Source organism: Ambystoma mexicanum, chromosome 6q (genome assembly GCF_040938575.1).
Source record: "Ambystoma mexicanum isolate Mex_15411 chromosome 6q, UKY_AmexF1_1, whole genome shotgun sequence".
Classification (NCBI taxonomy): domain Eukaryota; kingdom Metazoa; phylum Chordata; class Amphibia; order Caudata; family Ambystomatidae; genus Ambystoma; species Ambystoma mexicanum.
The window spans coordinates 272,208,397-272,224,300 of record NC_090937.1 but is presented as its reverse complement, the minus strand read 5'-3'; the positions used below and the strand labels follow the sequence as shown (position 1 = coordinate 272,224,300).

The 15,904-nt window shown below is 47.4% G+C and overlaps 1 protein-coding gene across 7 annotated transcripts in view; it reads left to right on the top strand.

Moving 5' to 3' along the window:
• The window catches only part of FAM13A (family with sequence similarity 13 member A), a 2,868,510-nt gene that overhangs the window by 2,806,036 nt on the left and 46,570 nt on the right, over window positions 1-15,904 (top strand). For all 7 annotated transcript variants that reach the window (XM_069630746.1, XM_069630744.1, XM_069630745.1 and 4 more), the window contains one exon: window positions 8,398-8,499. In XM_069630746.1, coding sequence (XP_069486847.1) covers window positions 8,398-8,499 — 102 coding nt within the window. The remainder of the gene's footprint in view (window positions 1-8,397; window positions 8,500-15,904) is intronic.

The following is a 15,904-nucleotide window of genomic DNA, read 5'->3' as shown; positions in this document are numbered from 1 at the left end:
GGACCGTGATTGGTTTATGGGAGAAATACAGTTTGTAATTGAAAGTGAAACTGTTTTTTCTTTTACCGAGGATTCCCAGCCTGACGACTGGGAATATTCATGAGCATGTGAATCCATGCCAGACCCATGCTGGAGAACAATGGTTACAGGTAAGTAACTTGTTTTCACCGGACCACTCCGGTACTTAGTATTGCTGATCTCACAGCTGCCTTTTACTTCAAAGTTCATTCACAGGTCTGCCTTTCTTTACATCATAAGTGAAGGATGCACACACGTGTGGATGAGATTCGATGTTACTACTTCTTTCGCTTTAACACACACCGGTCTCTCAGGTCGCTTGCAAACCCACCGGCTGTGTGTGCTTCTTTCATGTTATGCGATTTCTGTCAGAGACAGTGACCTCCAGTAGGGAAGCCTTGGGGCTTTCGGCCTGCTGCTCTTGTCCCTTGGTCCGTTGCTCTGCTCCAGTAGGTGTGCCTTTGTCCCGGAAGTTCTGATCATACTTATGTTCTGCCTTGCTCAGAGTGTGTCTTTAAGCGTTACCAGTTAGCTCTCCTCACACAAATGAAAGGCATCAGGTGTATGCACTTAATGTAAAGTGCCTGACTTTACCTGACCCGATTAACAGGACATGCCCAGTACAACGTGAGTGTAATACATTCCGCCGGCTGCCCCCGACTTTGGAGTCTCTTTAGTCAAGTGTCGCTATGGAAACGATGGAGAAGGGGATCCCAGACCAAGATGGCGCCCAACAGCGTACGTAGCGCAGTGACCTCACCACGTTTGCATCCAGGTCGGAAGCTCTCGATCAAGAAATAAGGGAGGCCCGGGACAGGTAGGCTGTGCATTGCAACCATCCCCGTGGTTTGCTATATGCTCAGTTTGTTCCTTCCTTTTCACAGCCTCGGCTGTGTTATTCTGTCTCCTGCCTCGCCCGCTCTCCTCCTTGTTTCCAGTTCCTGGGCTCGACAGCTTCTGTGTTTCTCATTTTCCTTGTTCCGTTCCGCCCTCTTCCTGCCCGCTCCTCTCCCTCTGGCTCCTCCTCATTTCTCTACTACCGGTGCTCATTCCTTGCACTGCCATTCAGTCCTACAGTGCTGTTAGTTGCTTCAGTGGATAAACTATCACTGCATCTCCTACTCTTCGACACTATTCCTCGTCAGCTGCATATTGCAAATCCTCCACGCTACGCATTCAGCTTCAATCCTTTGGACTGCATTCATCGCTCAGGTTTTTCCGCTGGATTTTTTTTTCCCTTGAGGCCTGGCTCTCTTGGTGGCCCTTGCACCCCCCTGATTTGCATATTTGGGTTGCACAGTGGACTTAAAAGGACAGGCCTTACCTCTTCTCACCTAAGGACACCAAACCCAAGGAGGTAAGGTCAGCCACTGACAGTGAGAGAGTTAGTCTGGTTACTCTCTCACCCTCTTCCTCGGCACAGTGTTTGTGTAAAAAGAGGCAAGGGGGCAGTTGAGACTTTGGAAAATACGACAAAATAGGATGGGGTAGATGAACAAAAAAGGGGGGAATATGCATCTCACCATCGGCTGTCTCCCCCCCCACTCCTCGAAGACCTCTGACCCAGGTGATCCTCCTGAACTGGTCCACCCCCAGGAACTGGATCCAAAAGCAATGGCTGTGCCCTGCCCACCTGGATGACAAGTGCCCGATGACTAGCGGGTGGGACACCCTTTGGTTTCTCACAGATGGTTCTCAGGAAGTTGTGATGGTCTTACTGGTTGTTCACAGAGGGGTTTAGGGAGTTCATTGACGGAATGGGAGTCCTTGTCTCCAAGAGGAGAGGTCCTGCTTACCACCACCCCTAGGGGGAATGTTGCATAGCAGGCTCACCTGCCTAGCCTTACAGGGAAGGGCTCCCCTCTGGGGAGAAGAGACTTGATCCCGTGAATCGGCTGCATGCAGACCATCTACAAGACCTCTGTATGCGTGCAGATGGAGAGGATTTGAGGCATAGTGCAGGGAATGCGAGATTGATCCTATGTCTTGCCCCACCACTTCAGTGATGGATTTCCTTTTATCACTGACCTCATCAGGCCTTCAGGTTGCAACAGTCAAAGGTTACTTGGCGGTTTTGTGTGTTTTTAAGAGGTCCCTGGATCAAGGATCTTTCTTCACAATCCCGGTTATGTCTCAATTCCTGAAATGCCTTGTAAATAGGTTCCCGGCCACTCAGTTTGTTGTTGCTGACTCGGATCTTAACTTGTTCTTACCTTCTTGAAGGCGGCTGCGTTTGAGCCCATGCTCTCATGCTCGATTAGGTTGCTCACACTGAAAACTGCCTTTCCCTTTGCAATCACATCTGACAGACGTGTTAGTGAGCTATAGGCGCTATCCTGTAAGCCACCTTTCCTCCAATTCTACAAGGAGAAAGTTTCAGTAAAGGTGCGACCAGGATTCCTGCCTAAAGTAATCTCTGAATTTCACGTGTTACTAAGCATAGACTTGCCAGTGTTTTACCCACCCCCTCATCATTCCAAAGATGACGAGAGGCTACCCAGGTTGGACGCATAGAGGCCCTTAGTTATTTTGTGGCAAGGACAGCTCAATTCAGGCAAATTGACCACCTTTTTGTGGTTTTCTCCCTGTCCAGAAAGGGGTTTGCTGTGTCTGATCAGACCAGCATCGCATAGTGTTACCAGCAGGCAGGGAAGGTACTACCACTGGCATATAAGCCCATTCCACCAGGGGCATGGTAGCTTCTTATGCGCTGCAAAGGGGCGTTCCAGTAGGAGACCTCTGCCGGGTGCGACGTGGTCGTCATTTCACACGTTTACCAAGCATTACTGCCTTGACATGGCACGTGGCGTAGATGCCCTTTTTGGCTGTGTGGCCCTACAGACCTTCCTTGTTCAAGGACTTTCATCCCATCTCTGCACACTATACTGCTTTGGGAGTCTATCTTATGAGGAATCTGCAGGACAAAGCAATCCATTGAAGGAGAAATTACATACGGTTAATGTTCTTACTATGGATTTTTTCCCTCCTGCTTAACTTTCTTGGTGTGAATATTATGGATTCCACCCTCATTTATTTTCCTTAAATCAGCAACCTCACCAGTGGTATTTGTTAGGGAGAATTCTCTGTAAAGGCTAATTTCCCAAACCTAGTGAGTCCCCTAGCAGCTTTGCTGTATTTTTGGGGTTAATTTTTTTCTCCTGCTAAGAGTGAGACTCTTTTTCTCCCACTCTTAGGCATGATCTGAGAATGCCCTTTGACTTTGTAATGTGTTTTATGGGCTGTGGGGTCTTTTACCCCATAGGGCTTCATGTGTTTTTGTTAAGTGTGTTACACAGCACCCTCAGTGCAGTAACACAGGAGTGTCATAGTGGCCCCCAAAACATAGACTCCATACCCTGGGACTGACTACTGTCTCCCAGGGCATGTAAAGTCACCATTGACTTTACTAGTCTTAAATTTTGAACAGAACCAGTACAAACCATCATATTGTGGAAGTACTGGTAGGGGTAATTTGATTGCCCCTGGGTCTGTTTTTCAAGGGGGCACTGTCCAGTCCCCCCTTGTCGAGTTTCTGGCTGGTGGCAATGGTTACCACGCAAAATATTCCACCTGAATATTTCCTATTGGATTTTCCCTTTCATTTTTAACGCACCACTTTTTTGGTGCAATGTTAAAGATACCGCTGGGTTATTTATTTAATATTTATTTCCCGGTTGGGTCTTTTTGCCAGGACTCGGTTTTAAAATGGCGTTTGTGTTCGCCTCTGTAACTCCAACCCAAGTGGAGCCCTTTGTTTCACTTTTGGCGGGCTTCTGCACAGAAGCCTCCAAAAGTGGTGCCACTCTCTCTGGGTCCACAGGATGTGAGGATGTGTGGGAGGGGGGAATAGGCACCCTGGACTGAGTTGCCTCGGCAACTCAAGTCGCACTCTTATGTGATTGGCCCAGTGGTGAGCCGCCCGGCTCACCACTTAGCAGGTTTGATTGACAGCTAGGACTGATGAATGGGGGTTTTCTGCATAAAAACAGGGCTTTGGGGACTGGAACTTCAGAAGTCGCCACAGGACCTAAAGAATCCGAAGAGGGAGAAGCTGAGCCGACCTGCAACGACGACACCACCGGTGGAGCCCTGCTGAACCGAACTCACCACTTCCCAACGGCAGAGAAGATCTTCTTCCAGGAGAGTCTTCTTCCTTTGAGCTGGTGGGGTTAACCAGTTCGCCTTTTTCCCCTTCCTGGATCGTCTCGTGGTCGAATCGCCCGTGCCAAGCACCCCGACGGCCGGATAGCCACGCTTCACCACTACCGCGAATAAAAGGGTAGTACCTTTTAACCGGGAAACTCAGCGGCTGGTTTCTTCCCTGGCAGTGCAACGACCTCCAGCTTTCCTCCACGTCGAGATCTTCTCTTCCCCTGGACGAAGCACCGACTTGCACCCGCTGCCAGGAACAACTGCCCCCGCTGGAGCTTTCTCACCATTTCAGGTACTGTGTCCCGCCTGGTCTCCCTTGCAACAGACTGTTCAAGGTGTCCCATAAATCCTTGACTCTCTATCCTGGGGTGACCTCGGACCTGTTAACTAACTTTTCTGAACTGATCTAACTCCTTTTTGAACTATCTGCAAAGACTTTTAAAGTGTACTTCAACTGTGTGATCTTGGGCACATTCCGACTTGCTCTCTCCAAGAGTGGGCCTGACCTATGAACTTTTTGCTCTACAGTAGACCCTGCCTTTCTTGACTTGCTGTGGTTCTTTAAAAAGTGTTGGTATTGTGTGTTTCCCTATTTCTACCTTTGCTCTCCCTTTTTAAACTGAATTATTGGAGTGCCATCTAAGGTTACGCGCTCACCTCTGTTTTGCAAATAAGTGGTGTCTTAACTTAGACTTGTCAAATAATTAATCAGGGAGGTGTATATATTTCTAGTGACTGTGTCTGAACTTGCTTGACATATTAGTGCCAGTGTATTTTTTACAAGTGTGTTTTTTAATAAATAATTATATACTTTTATACCAAAGCTCTGGTCAGTGTTTGCTTGTGCTACTGGTTTTTGTACCTAATGTGTATACTCTATATACTGCCTAACTCTTCTTGAGAGAAGTCTTACTGCTCAGCCACAGCTACCAGGTAAATCTGGGTGGTACAGACTGCTACCAATTGGGTTTACTGCTAACACCTGTAGTCTTAAACTTTTTGCAGTGGTGCCCAAGGGAACTGCACAGGTTTCTGCCTAACAGTATTTCATACTCCTCTGTAATCACACTTCCAATGCCCATCTCTTCTTTAACCCCAAGTCTCTTTTTCAGATGGTTCTGCACCTTGGTACTTTCCAGGACCTATCTATCACTTACACCTTCGCTTTCATTGGTTCTTGTTCCCCTCTTACGCTTTCTTCTCCGTCACCTTAACATATCCCCTTCTTCCTTCCTTTTCAGATTTTTTTCTCGGGGTGTCTCCTTTCTCTGGGTTGCTACTGGTAATCCCTTTTCTCTTCTCCAGTATCTTCCATTGAGCTTGCCTTCAGCCTCCCTCTCTGTTTTGTGTTCAGCGACGGTACAACGAGACATAAAGCTTTTTTTTTGCCTTACACAACTTTTCAAATTCCCATTCTCCAAAGGTGCATCAAGTGACCCACCTATGTAATCACTGACATATATGCATCTTATACAGAATGCATACCAAAGGGAATCAACCTCTCTGCATCTGGCTGTTAGGGAGAATTCTCTCTTTAGGCTGAATTTCCTAACCTAGGGAGTCCCCCAGCAGCTTTGCTGGATTTCTGGAGTTTGTATTTTTCTCCTGCCAAGAGTGAGACTCTTTTTCTCCCACTCTGGGACATGATTTATGGTGTTCCTTTGACTGTTAATGTGTTTTATGGGCTATGGGGTCCTTTACTCCATAGGGTCTCATGTGGTTTTATTATGTGTGTTACACAGCACCCTCTGTGCAGTAACACAGGGGTGTCATAGTGACACCCCACCATAGACTCCATACCCTGGGACTGACTACTGTCTCCCAGGGCATGTAAAGTCACCATTGGCTTCACTAGTCCCAAATTATTAACCAAAACCAGTACAAACCATCATATTGTGGACATACTGGTTGGGGCAATTTGATTGCCCCGGGGTCTGTTAGTCGAGGGGTCACGTCTCCGTTCCCCCTGATTGAGTTTTGGCTGGTGGCAGTGGAAACTACTTTTTATATTCGACCGCGAATATTTTCCTATGGGATTTTCCCATTGTGCGAGGCTACCAACTTTAATTATTTAATTCTCATAGCCTTGAACATACCGCCGGTTTATTTAATTAATATTAATTCACCGGTTGGTATTTTTTGCCAGGACTCGATTCTGAAATGGCGTTTGTGTTCTCTTCTGTGACTCCAACCCAAGTCGAGCCCTTTGTTTCACTTTTTGGCAGGCTTCTCCACAGAAGCCTCCAAAAGTGGTGCCACTCTGTCTGGATACCACAGGGGGTGTGGGAGGGGGTTTAAGCACCCTGGACTGAGTTACCTTGGTAACTCAAGTCGCTCACCACTTAGCATGTTTGATTGACAGCTAGGCTGAGTGAATGGGGGTATGCTGCATAAAAGCAGGGCTTTGGGGACTGGAACTTCAGAAGTCGCCACAGGACCTGAGAATCTGACGAGGGAGAAGCTGAGCCGACCTACCACGATGACACCACCGGTGGAGCCCTGCGGAACCGACTCACCACTTCCCGACGACAGAGAAGATCTCCTGGCTGGAGAGGCTTCTTCCCCTGACTGGTGGGCACAACCAGTTTTACCTTCCTTCTTCGCACCCCAGACCGGTTTGTGGTCGAACTGCCCGTGCCAAGCAACCCGGCGGTCGGATAGCCACTTCCCACTGAACCGCGAATCAACGGACCGCTCCTTTTACCTGAGAAACTCTGCGGCTGGTTTCTTCCCTGGCAGTGCAACGGACTCCTGTCTTCCTCCACGACAAGAGCTTCTCTTCCCCCGGACGAAGCACCGACTTGCACCCGCTGCCAGGAACAACTGCCCCCGCTGGAGTCTTCTCCCCACTTTAAGGTACCGTGTCCGCCAGGCCTCCCTTTCTAAAGATTGCTACAAGGTAATAACTCCTTAACCTTCTGGACTGGGCTGGCCGCCTTGACCCTCTAACTGGTCCCTTTCTTTGGTCAAACTCCTTTTTGAACCTTTTCAAGACTTTTGTGCACTGCAACCGTGTGACCTTGGACACATTTCGTTTCGATCCTCTTAAAGCGGATCCAGCCTACTGACTCTGAATTCACGGTTTTACTTTGCCTTCCTCTCTTGTTATGTTCTCGTAAAAGCGTTGGGATCTGTTTCAATTTGTTCTATGCTTTTCTCTCCCTTTTTAAAACGAACTATTAGAGTGCCATCTACGTTAAGCTCTCACCGCTGTCTGAAAATAAGTGGGGCTTTACTTAAGACTTGTCTAATATTCTTTTAAGGGAGTGTATATCTTTTAGTGACCGTGTTTTTGAATTGCTTACTATTAGTGCCTGTGTGTTTTTCTAGATGTGGTTTTAAATAAATAATTATATCTCTTGTATACCAAGCCCTGGTCAGTGTTTACTTGTTCTACTGTGTTCTCTTGACCTATCGTGAATACTCTGTATACTGCCTAACTCTTCTTGAGGGAAGTCTGACTGCTCAGCTACAGCTATCGAGTGAATCTGTGTGGTACAGACTGCTACCAAGTGGGTTTACTGCCAAACACCTGTAGTCTTAAATCTTTTGCAGTGGTCCCAGAGGGAACTGCACAGGTTTCTGCCTAACACTGGCCAACTCTGACACCAAGTAACGGGAACCACCACCCTTGTGTGGGAGCATTCTGCAGTTTGATAGAGCTTTTGAATAAATCAGGGGCCAGCATAAAGTTAGGAATAGGACGAAATGTCCGAGTTAAAATTACTGAGCCCACCAAAAGACCTAAAACACACACCACAAAAAGTTCTAACTACCAAAAGTTTGAACTTTTTGTGGTATGTGTTGAGGTGTTTTGGTGGGGTCGGTATGGGACTGGGGGGGTGTATACTTAACTTGCTTCTAATATTGTGTTGAGGTGCATGGTATGGTATTGTTTATTTGTAAAGCGCCTATACACAAAGCAAGTGTTTTTCCCGTCATTTGGGAATTCCTATTGGATGGAAATCTTTGCCATACCCTAAACTGCTTACTCTTTGTTCACCTCCCCAGATAAAAATAAAGGAGAATTGTTGTTAGCCTCATGTGTATGTCGATTCCCTTTATATCTGTATATTCATTTAAATAGTTGTCTGTGAGAGAAAAATTGAGAATGTATAAAAAGAAACACACATGTAAAACTATGTTTTTCCACATTTTCACACCCACTCCATTGACTGATATTTGTTTTCACAATATTCCCATTATGCCTATGTTTCTAATTTTTAGCCCTGAACTCATGGAACAGCTGCATGAAGCAAGGGAGGAGAAAAAGAAAATTCGAAAAAAACTAAGGGAATTTGAAGAGGAGTTCTTTAGACAAAATGGAAGGTACGTACATACATCAATTTATTGTGATTTTCTGCGCTGATAGTCTAATTCAGTAATAATGTATATATGATATATTTTAAATCATTCTGATATCGGCAGCATGTAAGCACAGGCATGTGCAGCTGAAAACAAAATATGTAAAAATGCAACCAGATTTCATTCAAATTGATTACTGTGAAGTCACCAGTTTGTTACCGGTAAAAAAGGGCTGGGGAAAACTGGATGCCAAGGAGTTCCATCTGCTCCATGATGCAACCCCTGGAGGTAGCATAAAGGGGATACGACAAGCTCCCCCGTTCCATCCATGGGTTAAATTGAAGGGCAGTAATTCTCCACAATATCATATGCTTCCTGAGACAGAGAATACATCTAATCCTTTTTGGCTCAGGGTCTAGCACCCTTAAATTCCACATTGGGAAAACCAAGGGAAAATAGGCCCACAACTCATATTTCACAATCCTAGAACAAGCAGGTGCTTTGGCAGTTTGTTCAACAGCTGGTCGGGGATCCATGCTAACCAGCAGCACATGTTAGGTGATCAAGCTGTATGTAGCATGGACCACAACTTGGGGCCAAAGAAGAAGTATGCTGCAGCGAGAGGAAATACATTTAAAGACGCACTCATAAGGGCACATGGAAACTAGCACGCCGCTGATTCGGCCGCTGTGATGGTGCCGCTTGATCCCACCAGGGCAGACATTACTTTTTTAATTTGGTGCCTTGGGAATCTGGGCTGTGGCCAATTTTTGTTAACAGAAGACGCACAATTTGAACTGTCGTACTGGAGAGAGCGGTTGTTGCTACTCTTTTAAAGACTTCTATAAAAAGCCACTGGGGGGGCAGAGCGCTAGTGTGGGTGTCCAGCAGGCGAGTCCAGTCACTCACCAGTCAGTGGCCAGAAGCTGCTTGAGTGCCGTAGTGAAGGAGTAACTCGCATTGGTCTCCCTGAGTGCATATGGCAGAAAGGGGTAACCTAAGAAGTTGCTGCGTGAGGCAAGTGATGGAAGTGACCAGCCAAGCCAGCCTCTGCTTGTCAGATACTGTGGCTCCGAGGACAGCGCTGGCTGGATTCGAAGGAGATGGGAGGTAAGCCTGCACTGGCCTCTCTTGCTGAATTCGGCTCTAGGGGGCCCTTACAAGACAGACTTCAGACATTCTTAGAGGTGTTGGCAATGGACCAAGACTGGAGCTCCCCATACCCTCCCTTACATCCCGAGTGAGGGGGCATCCTCTCCGCCGCCCTAAAAAACAAACAGCTGCGGGATGCGAATGAAGATAGAAATGCCAACCGTGTCCCAGGTTGAGGACCACGATCGGCTTCTGGTCATGCCCCGGTACAGCAACCCCAATTGCGAACCCCCCCGCCCCCCTCACATTGTTGAGATAGAAACAGGAGGGGGGGTGAATCTGGCCTACACCGGAACAACTGGGGCCTTGATTCCTGTTTATTACTCAACTATTGTATCGGCCGCAGGTACAGAATTGGAGACAAGCATGACTAAGGCTAATAGAGTGGATCTGACGCCCCTGGAGCTCCGCAGGTCAGAGAGCCTCCACAGTACCGCTTGAATTCTAACACCAGGGCAAGTGACCCCCTAGATGCATGTACTAGGAGCCATGAAGGGGTGGAGAAGGGGGATGTGTCGGTGAAAGCTGGAGAGGAAGTGGCCCTCTTAGAATCCAACGAGTTATTACAAGCAGAGATGCCCACGTCGCTGCCACCGCTAACGACACTCCACCTCCCCTCTAACTCTTTACTGGCGAACTTGTTAACCCCCCCAACCCGATGCAAGCGGTTGGAAAAAAATCTATGGGGGGAAAAGACTCTTGGAGGTGGTGGGCAATAAATGCTGGGGGGAAAACTGTGCCGCTGCCCCAAAATTTGGCAAACTCAGGTGATGGCTGCAGTCATTTTGATCGATATTGTTCACTAGATGTTACAGATGCATAATTAATTGAAGGGTTGGAAGGCCTGGTGGAGGAGTTGGAAACACCTATGTTGGGGGATAGAGGAAATCAATTACCACATTCCAGCAGCACTCTGAGCAATCAAGGCCAGGTGAGGGATAAAAATACAATTTGTTCCTTGGAGACCTCACTGAAACAAGACATTGCCAAAATTGAAAGACTGATTAAGTTCATGGACCCAAATGGTGTAAAACCATTCACCTTGATGCCAGTAAGAAGGATTGGGGGCACGTTGGTGAACATTGTCTTTGTCCTGTTCCAAAGGTTGCGGCAAAGTGTAAATCACTCCACTACTTTGGATAATAACTTCGATTCTACAAGACTGGAGGGTTCAGCAGGAGAGGCAGCAGGCATGAGCAGAACTGCTTCACTGGAATTGAACTCCTCAGAAGACCACTCATACTCTTCTTATGATTCACCGCCTAGTAGATGGGGTAGAGCGGGTAGGAACCACAATCAGAAGAGTGAAGAGTTCACGATGGTGGATTCACAAAATGTGATGGATATGCTAACTATCGCTCTAGCCCCCTTTTTGAAAATGTATGAAGCAATTAATGATTCGATGAAGGATCAAGCTACCCTCATAGCAATGCTGCATTCAAAAGTCCTCTTCATTGAGGTGTTTATAACGGCGTTAAAGGCAGCGTATTATGGGGCGTTGAATCACAAGGAAATCATGCACAAAGCGTCTAGGGTTATAAGGCCGACTGGCCAATTACCTCAAAACAAACCGGCTCCCACATGGACATCAAAATAGTCCCCCCAAGTCCACCAAATAAAGAGTGTGGATAAAAACGATGTTGTTGGAGCAGCAAATTAGAGAGGTCTCTGAGCCTACAGAAGAGGCGCTACTGCCTAGAACTGCTAGTGCTGCTGAACGGATCCCCCTTGTCTCCTCCTAATATTGAGCCACTGTCACAGGTTTCCCCCCTTCTCACCTGTCTGCGTTGTTTATTAGAGTTCTTCGGTGGAGTCTTCTTGTGCACAGTGCAGGTCTTGTATAACCCTGTGCGTATGTCCTCAGGTTCCAGCGTGCGTTCAGCGTCCGATTCCTGGATCGTTCAGAATGTCCGGGAAGTCCAGGAAACAGCGAAGCGTGTACTCGGAAAGCAAGTGCACGGAGATCCGGGATGCAAGTGAGGGCAAAAAGGGAAGGAATGAATGAGGAGGAAGTAATAGGGGAACCAGGAACCAGTATCAATGAAGTTAGCAAGAGCGAACTACGACAGCACACGTCTAGCCACTGCAAGTGGTAGCATTGAGACGCGCGGGGCGTGTCTGCTTTATAGAACGTGATACATCCGACGCGGAATCTGGCAAACAGCGTTCCGTGTTTGACGGCCATGTTGGAAGTACTGCTGAGTGCAAGCCCCTACGTGTCAGGACCAGGAAGTCCAGAAGGGACGCGTCTGAAGGTTCATGACAGCATGCCTCCTCCGAAGGCCTGTTCCTCCAGGTTTGCCTGGGTGTATAAGATGATACCTTTTGAGTAATCTGGGGGCATTTAGGTTTGAGATTGGTTCCCAGGTGCGTTCACTGGGAGGGTACCCTTTCCACTCAACCAGATACTGTAGCTGACCACGTCTGTACCTGGAGTCACATATCCTGGACACTTCGTATTCTAGCTGGTCATCGACAATTACAGGGGTAGACCTTGGAGCAGTCCGGGAGGAATAGACGTAGGGTTTCATTTGAGACGTGTGAAACACTGGGTGGGTCCTCTTCCAGGAGTCTGGTAGTTTGAGTCGGAAGACCACTTGATTAATAATTTGCTTTATGGAAAAGGGGCCATGGTACCGGGGAGCCAGCTTATTTGGTTGTAAGTGTCGAGGTAGTAGTTTCGAGGATAGCCAGACCTTGTCACCCACTGCATAAGAAGGCCCTGGTCTTCTTTTGGAGTCTGCATAATGCTTGGTGATAGTTTGGGCCCTTTCTAGGTGTTCCTTGGATTCCTTGTGTACGTTGATGAGAGTTTCAATCGAGGAGTCAACTGTAAGTACTGGTGTAGGATGTGGGAGAATGGATGGTAGAACCGAAGGGTGGAATCCTTGGCTGCAAAAAAAGGGCTGGTCTTGGCAGCCAAGTGATCCGAATTGTTGTAGGCGAATTCAGCCACAGGTTTTAAGAGTGACCAATCGTCCTGGACCTTGGTGGTGAAACAACGAAGATATTGCTCTAGGGTTTTGTTCACACGTTCTGTAGCTCCATTAGTCTGTGGATGATAACCTGAGGAGAGGGCACGTTGGATTCCTAGTATACGGCATATGTGTTTCCAAAATTGGGATATGTATTGAGGTACTCTGTCTGATATGATCTTGGAAGGGAGTCCATGAAGTCGGAATATGTGTTCCAGGAAGATTCCAGCGAGTTCTGAGGAAGATGGTAGTTTATATAATGGTGTAAAATGAGCCATATGAGTGAATAGATCAATGGTGACCTGGATAGTCGTGTATCCCCTGGAGGGTGGCAATTCCACGATAAAGTACGTAGAGATGTATTCCCAGGGCCTTGTTGGTAGTGTTGGTTGAAGTAGGAGACCCGCCGGTCTCTTGTTATCATGCTTGTTTTGATTGCAGATTGCACAGGCTTGGATGTACAGTTGGACGTCAACCTTCATCTTTGGCCACCAAAATTGTCTTTGTATCAAACGGAGAGTGTTGGTGATGCCACGATGTCCTGAGTGAAGGGTATCGTGACAGAGGCTTATAATCCTTTGTCGCAGTCTCTGTGTGGGGATGACCAGGCCATTATCCTTGAACAAATACTTGTCCTTTGTTCGAAGATTCCATTGATTCTTCCCTGTAAATTCCTTCCAGATCTCAGAGGACTAGGTTTGAATCCGAATGTCTTCCAGGAGACTGATTGCTTGGGCATACAAAAATTGTGTGGGGAAACATCTTTGGGAAGGATCGATCTTCAAGAGTCTCGTAGTCGGGATGTCGGGATAAGGCGTCAGCAATTATGTTGTGTGTTCCAGGGACATGATGGATTTGGAACTGGTACTGGACGAAGAAGAAGGCCCAACGGGCTTGACGACTATTCCTACATTGCAGAGATTGTGAAACTTGAAGATTCTGATGGTCTGTACAGACCTGAACAGGATGTTTTGCTCCCAGGAGCAGATGACGCCACTTTGTGAAGGCTTGACGGATGGCTAACAGTTCCTTTTCCAAGACAGAATGAGTCTCGCTGGGAGTTAGGGTTCGCGAGAGATAAGCAATGGGGTGTTCTAAGTTGTCCTCGAATTCCTGCTTTAGAACTGCTCCGATGGCGTAGTTGGAGGCATCCGTTTCCACTAGGAAAGGTCGATCGATGTCAGGTTGAGCCAGGACGGGGGCTTGTGTAAACTCCGCCTTCAGTCTTTGGAACGCTTCATCTTGGGCTGCTGTCCAAAGAAAGGGAGTATCCTTTTTCAACAATGTAATAATCGGTTGAACTATCTCAGAAAAGGAAGGTTTGAATTTCCGGTAAAAGTTGGCAAGCCCCAGGAAGGATTGAATATGTTTCACGGTAGTTGGAACAGGCCAGGATAGTATGGCTTTTACCTTTTGAGGAGTCCATGCCAATTCCTTCTGGACTAAGATCAAATCCTAGATAGTGAACAGTAGAGACATGGAAAAGGCATTTCTCGGGTTTAGCCAGGAGTTATGTTCACGTAGCCGCTGTAAGACTGCCTTGACATGCTCTTCATGCTTAAAATGGTCCTTGGAATATATCAGAATATCATCCAGGTAGACTATGACGAAGAGGAATAGCATGTCGGAGAACACCCGGTCCATGAAACGTTGGAAGACCGCTGGGGCATTGGCGAGTCCGAAGGGCATGGCCAGGTATTCAAAGTGACCAAAGGGTGTTCTAAAGGCTGTTTTCCATTTGTCACCCTCCTTTATACGGATCAGATGGTAGGTACCTCTGAGATCCAACTTCGTGAAGATTACAGCTCCTCTCACCGCTTCCAGGATATCCCAGATTAAGGGCAATGGGTAGCGATCCTTGAGGGTGCATTGATTTAGACCACGATAATCAAGACGAGGCCTAAGCTCCTTAGTATCCTTCTTTGGAATAAAGAACAACGAAGCTCCCGCCGGAGATTTGGATGGTCTTATGGTGCCATTTTCAAGGTTGGTATCCAAGTATTCTCGGAGGGCCCTTTTGTCAGGTTCGGATAGATTGAACATCCTTTCGAAAGGAATCACCACTGAGGGTTCAGTATCAATAGCGCAATCTTCAGGTCTGTGAGGAGGTAGGGCCTGAACTATGGCAGGTTGAAAACACATCAGTGTACTCCTGATAGGCCCTGGGGACCTGGATAATATTTGAGACAGTGAATGGGCCCTGCTGGTCTGTAAGCGTACCTTCAGATGTCGACGAGGAATCCAGGGATAGACAGTGAGACATACAGTGCTCAGAATCAAGAAACAAGGATCCTGCTGCCCAGTTGATGTATGGGTTGTGCTTCTGTAACCAGGGCAAACCCAGTACCATTGGATAGTGGGCAGACTTTATGATGGCAAATTTGATCACCTCTCGGTGATGGCTTATCGAGAGTTGGATCTCTTTGGTTTGTAGGGTTATGGGTCCTGAAGAGAGAGGTCTTTCATCGATAGCCTGTACAGGTTGCATGATGCCTCGAGTTTCATATGGAATGTGGTGGGTAGTGACCCAATCTTGATCTATAAATATCCCCATGGCTCCACAAGCCACCAATGCCAAAAATGGGGTAAGTTTCTTTCTTGGATGGCGATAGAAAGGCCTGCAAGATCACAAGATTGTTTTGTTCAGGAGAGTTCAAGGATGGAATAGATGTGGAGCAAACATCTCTCTCCCGAAGCTGTGCTCCGTCTAGGATCGGGAGCTGGCGTTTCCCGAACGCCGTGGAGGACCTAAAGGACATTCTCTTACAAGATGTTTATCTGAGGCACAATGGATACACAGCCCAGTGTGAATCCGTCGCAATCTTTCTTGCGGGGATATAGGTCCGCGGAAGGCCACCAGTTGCATGGGTCTGGGTCTGTAGTAAGGGTAGGAGTGGGCTCATGTTTAGAGGAAGGTTCTATGGAGGTCTTTTGATAAGGCACTTTAGTCTTCTTCTTTTCCGCCTTCCTTTCCTGAATACGGAAGTTTATTTGAAGGAACCTGGGCGAGCTACCCTGGCTAGCTCATCTTCTTTCAGTCCCCTTCGAAAAAGGGTAAAGCAGGCCTCCGAGGACCAATCTGCTTCCTTGGCCGGTTGTTTAAAGCATGTTACATAGTTAAGCGTATCCTGGGAACCTTGTTGGAAATCCAGTAGGCGTTCCTGGGTGCTGTAGACCTGTTCTGGGCGGTCAAACATGGTCTTTAGAGCCTGTACAAACCCATCATAGTCATCCAGGAGGGCATCTCCAGAATTAACCAGGGGCGTAGCCCAAGTTAATGCATTCCTGGAAAGATGCGAGAT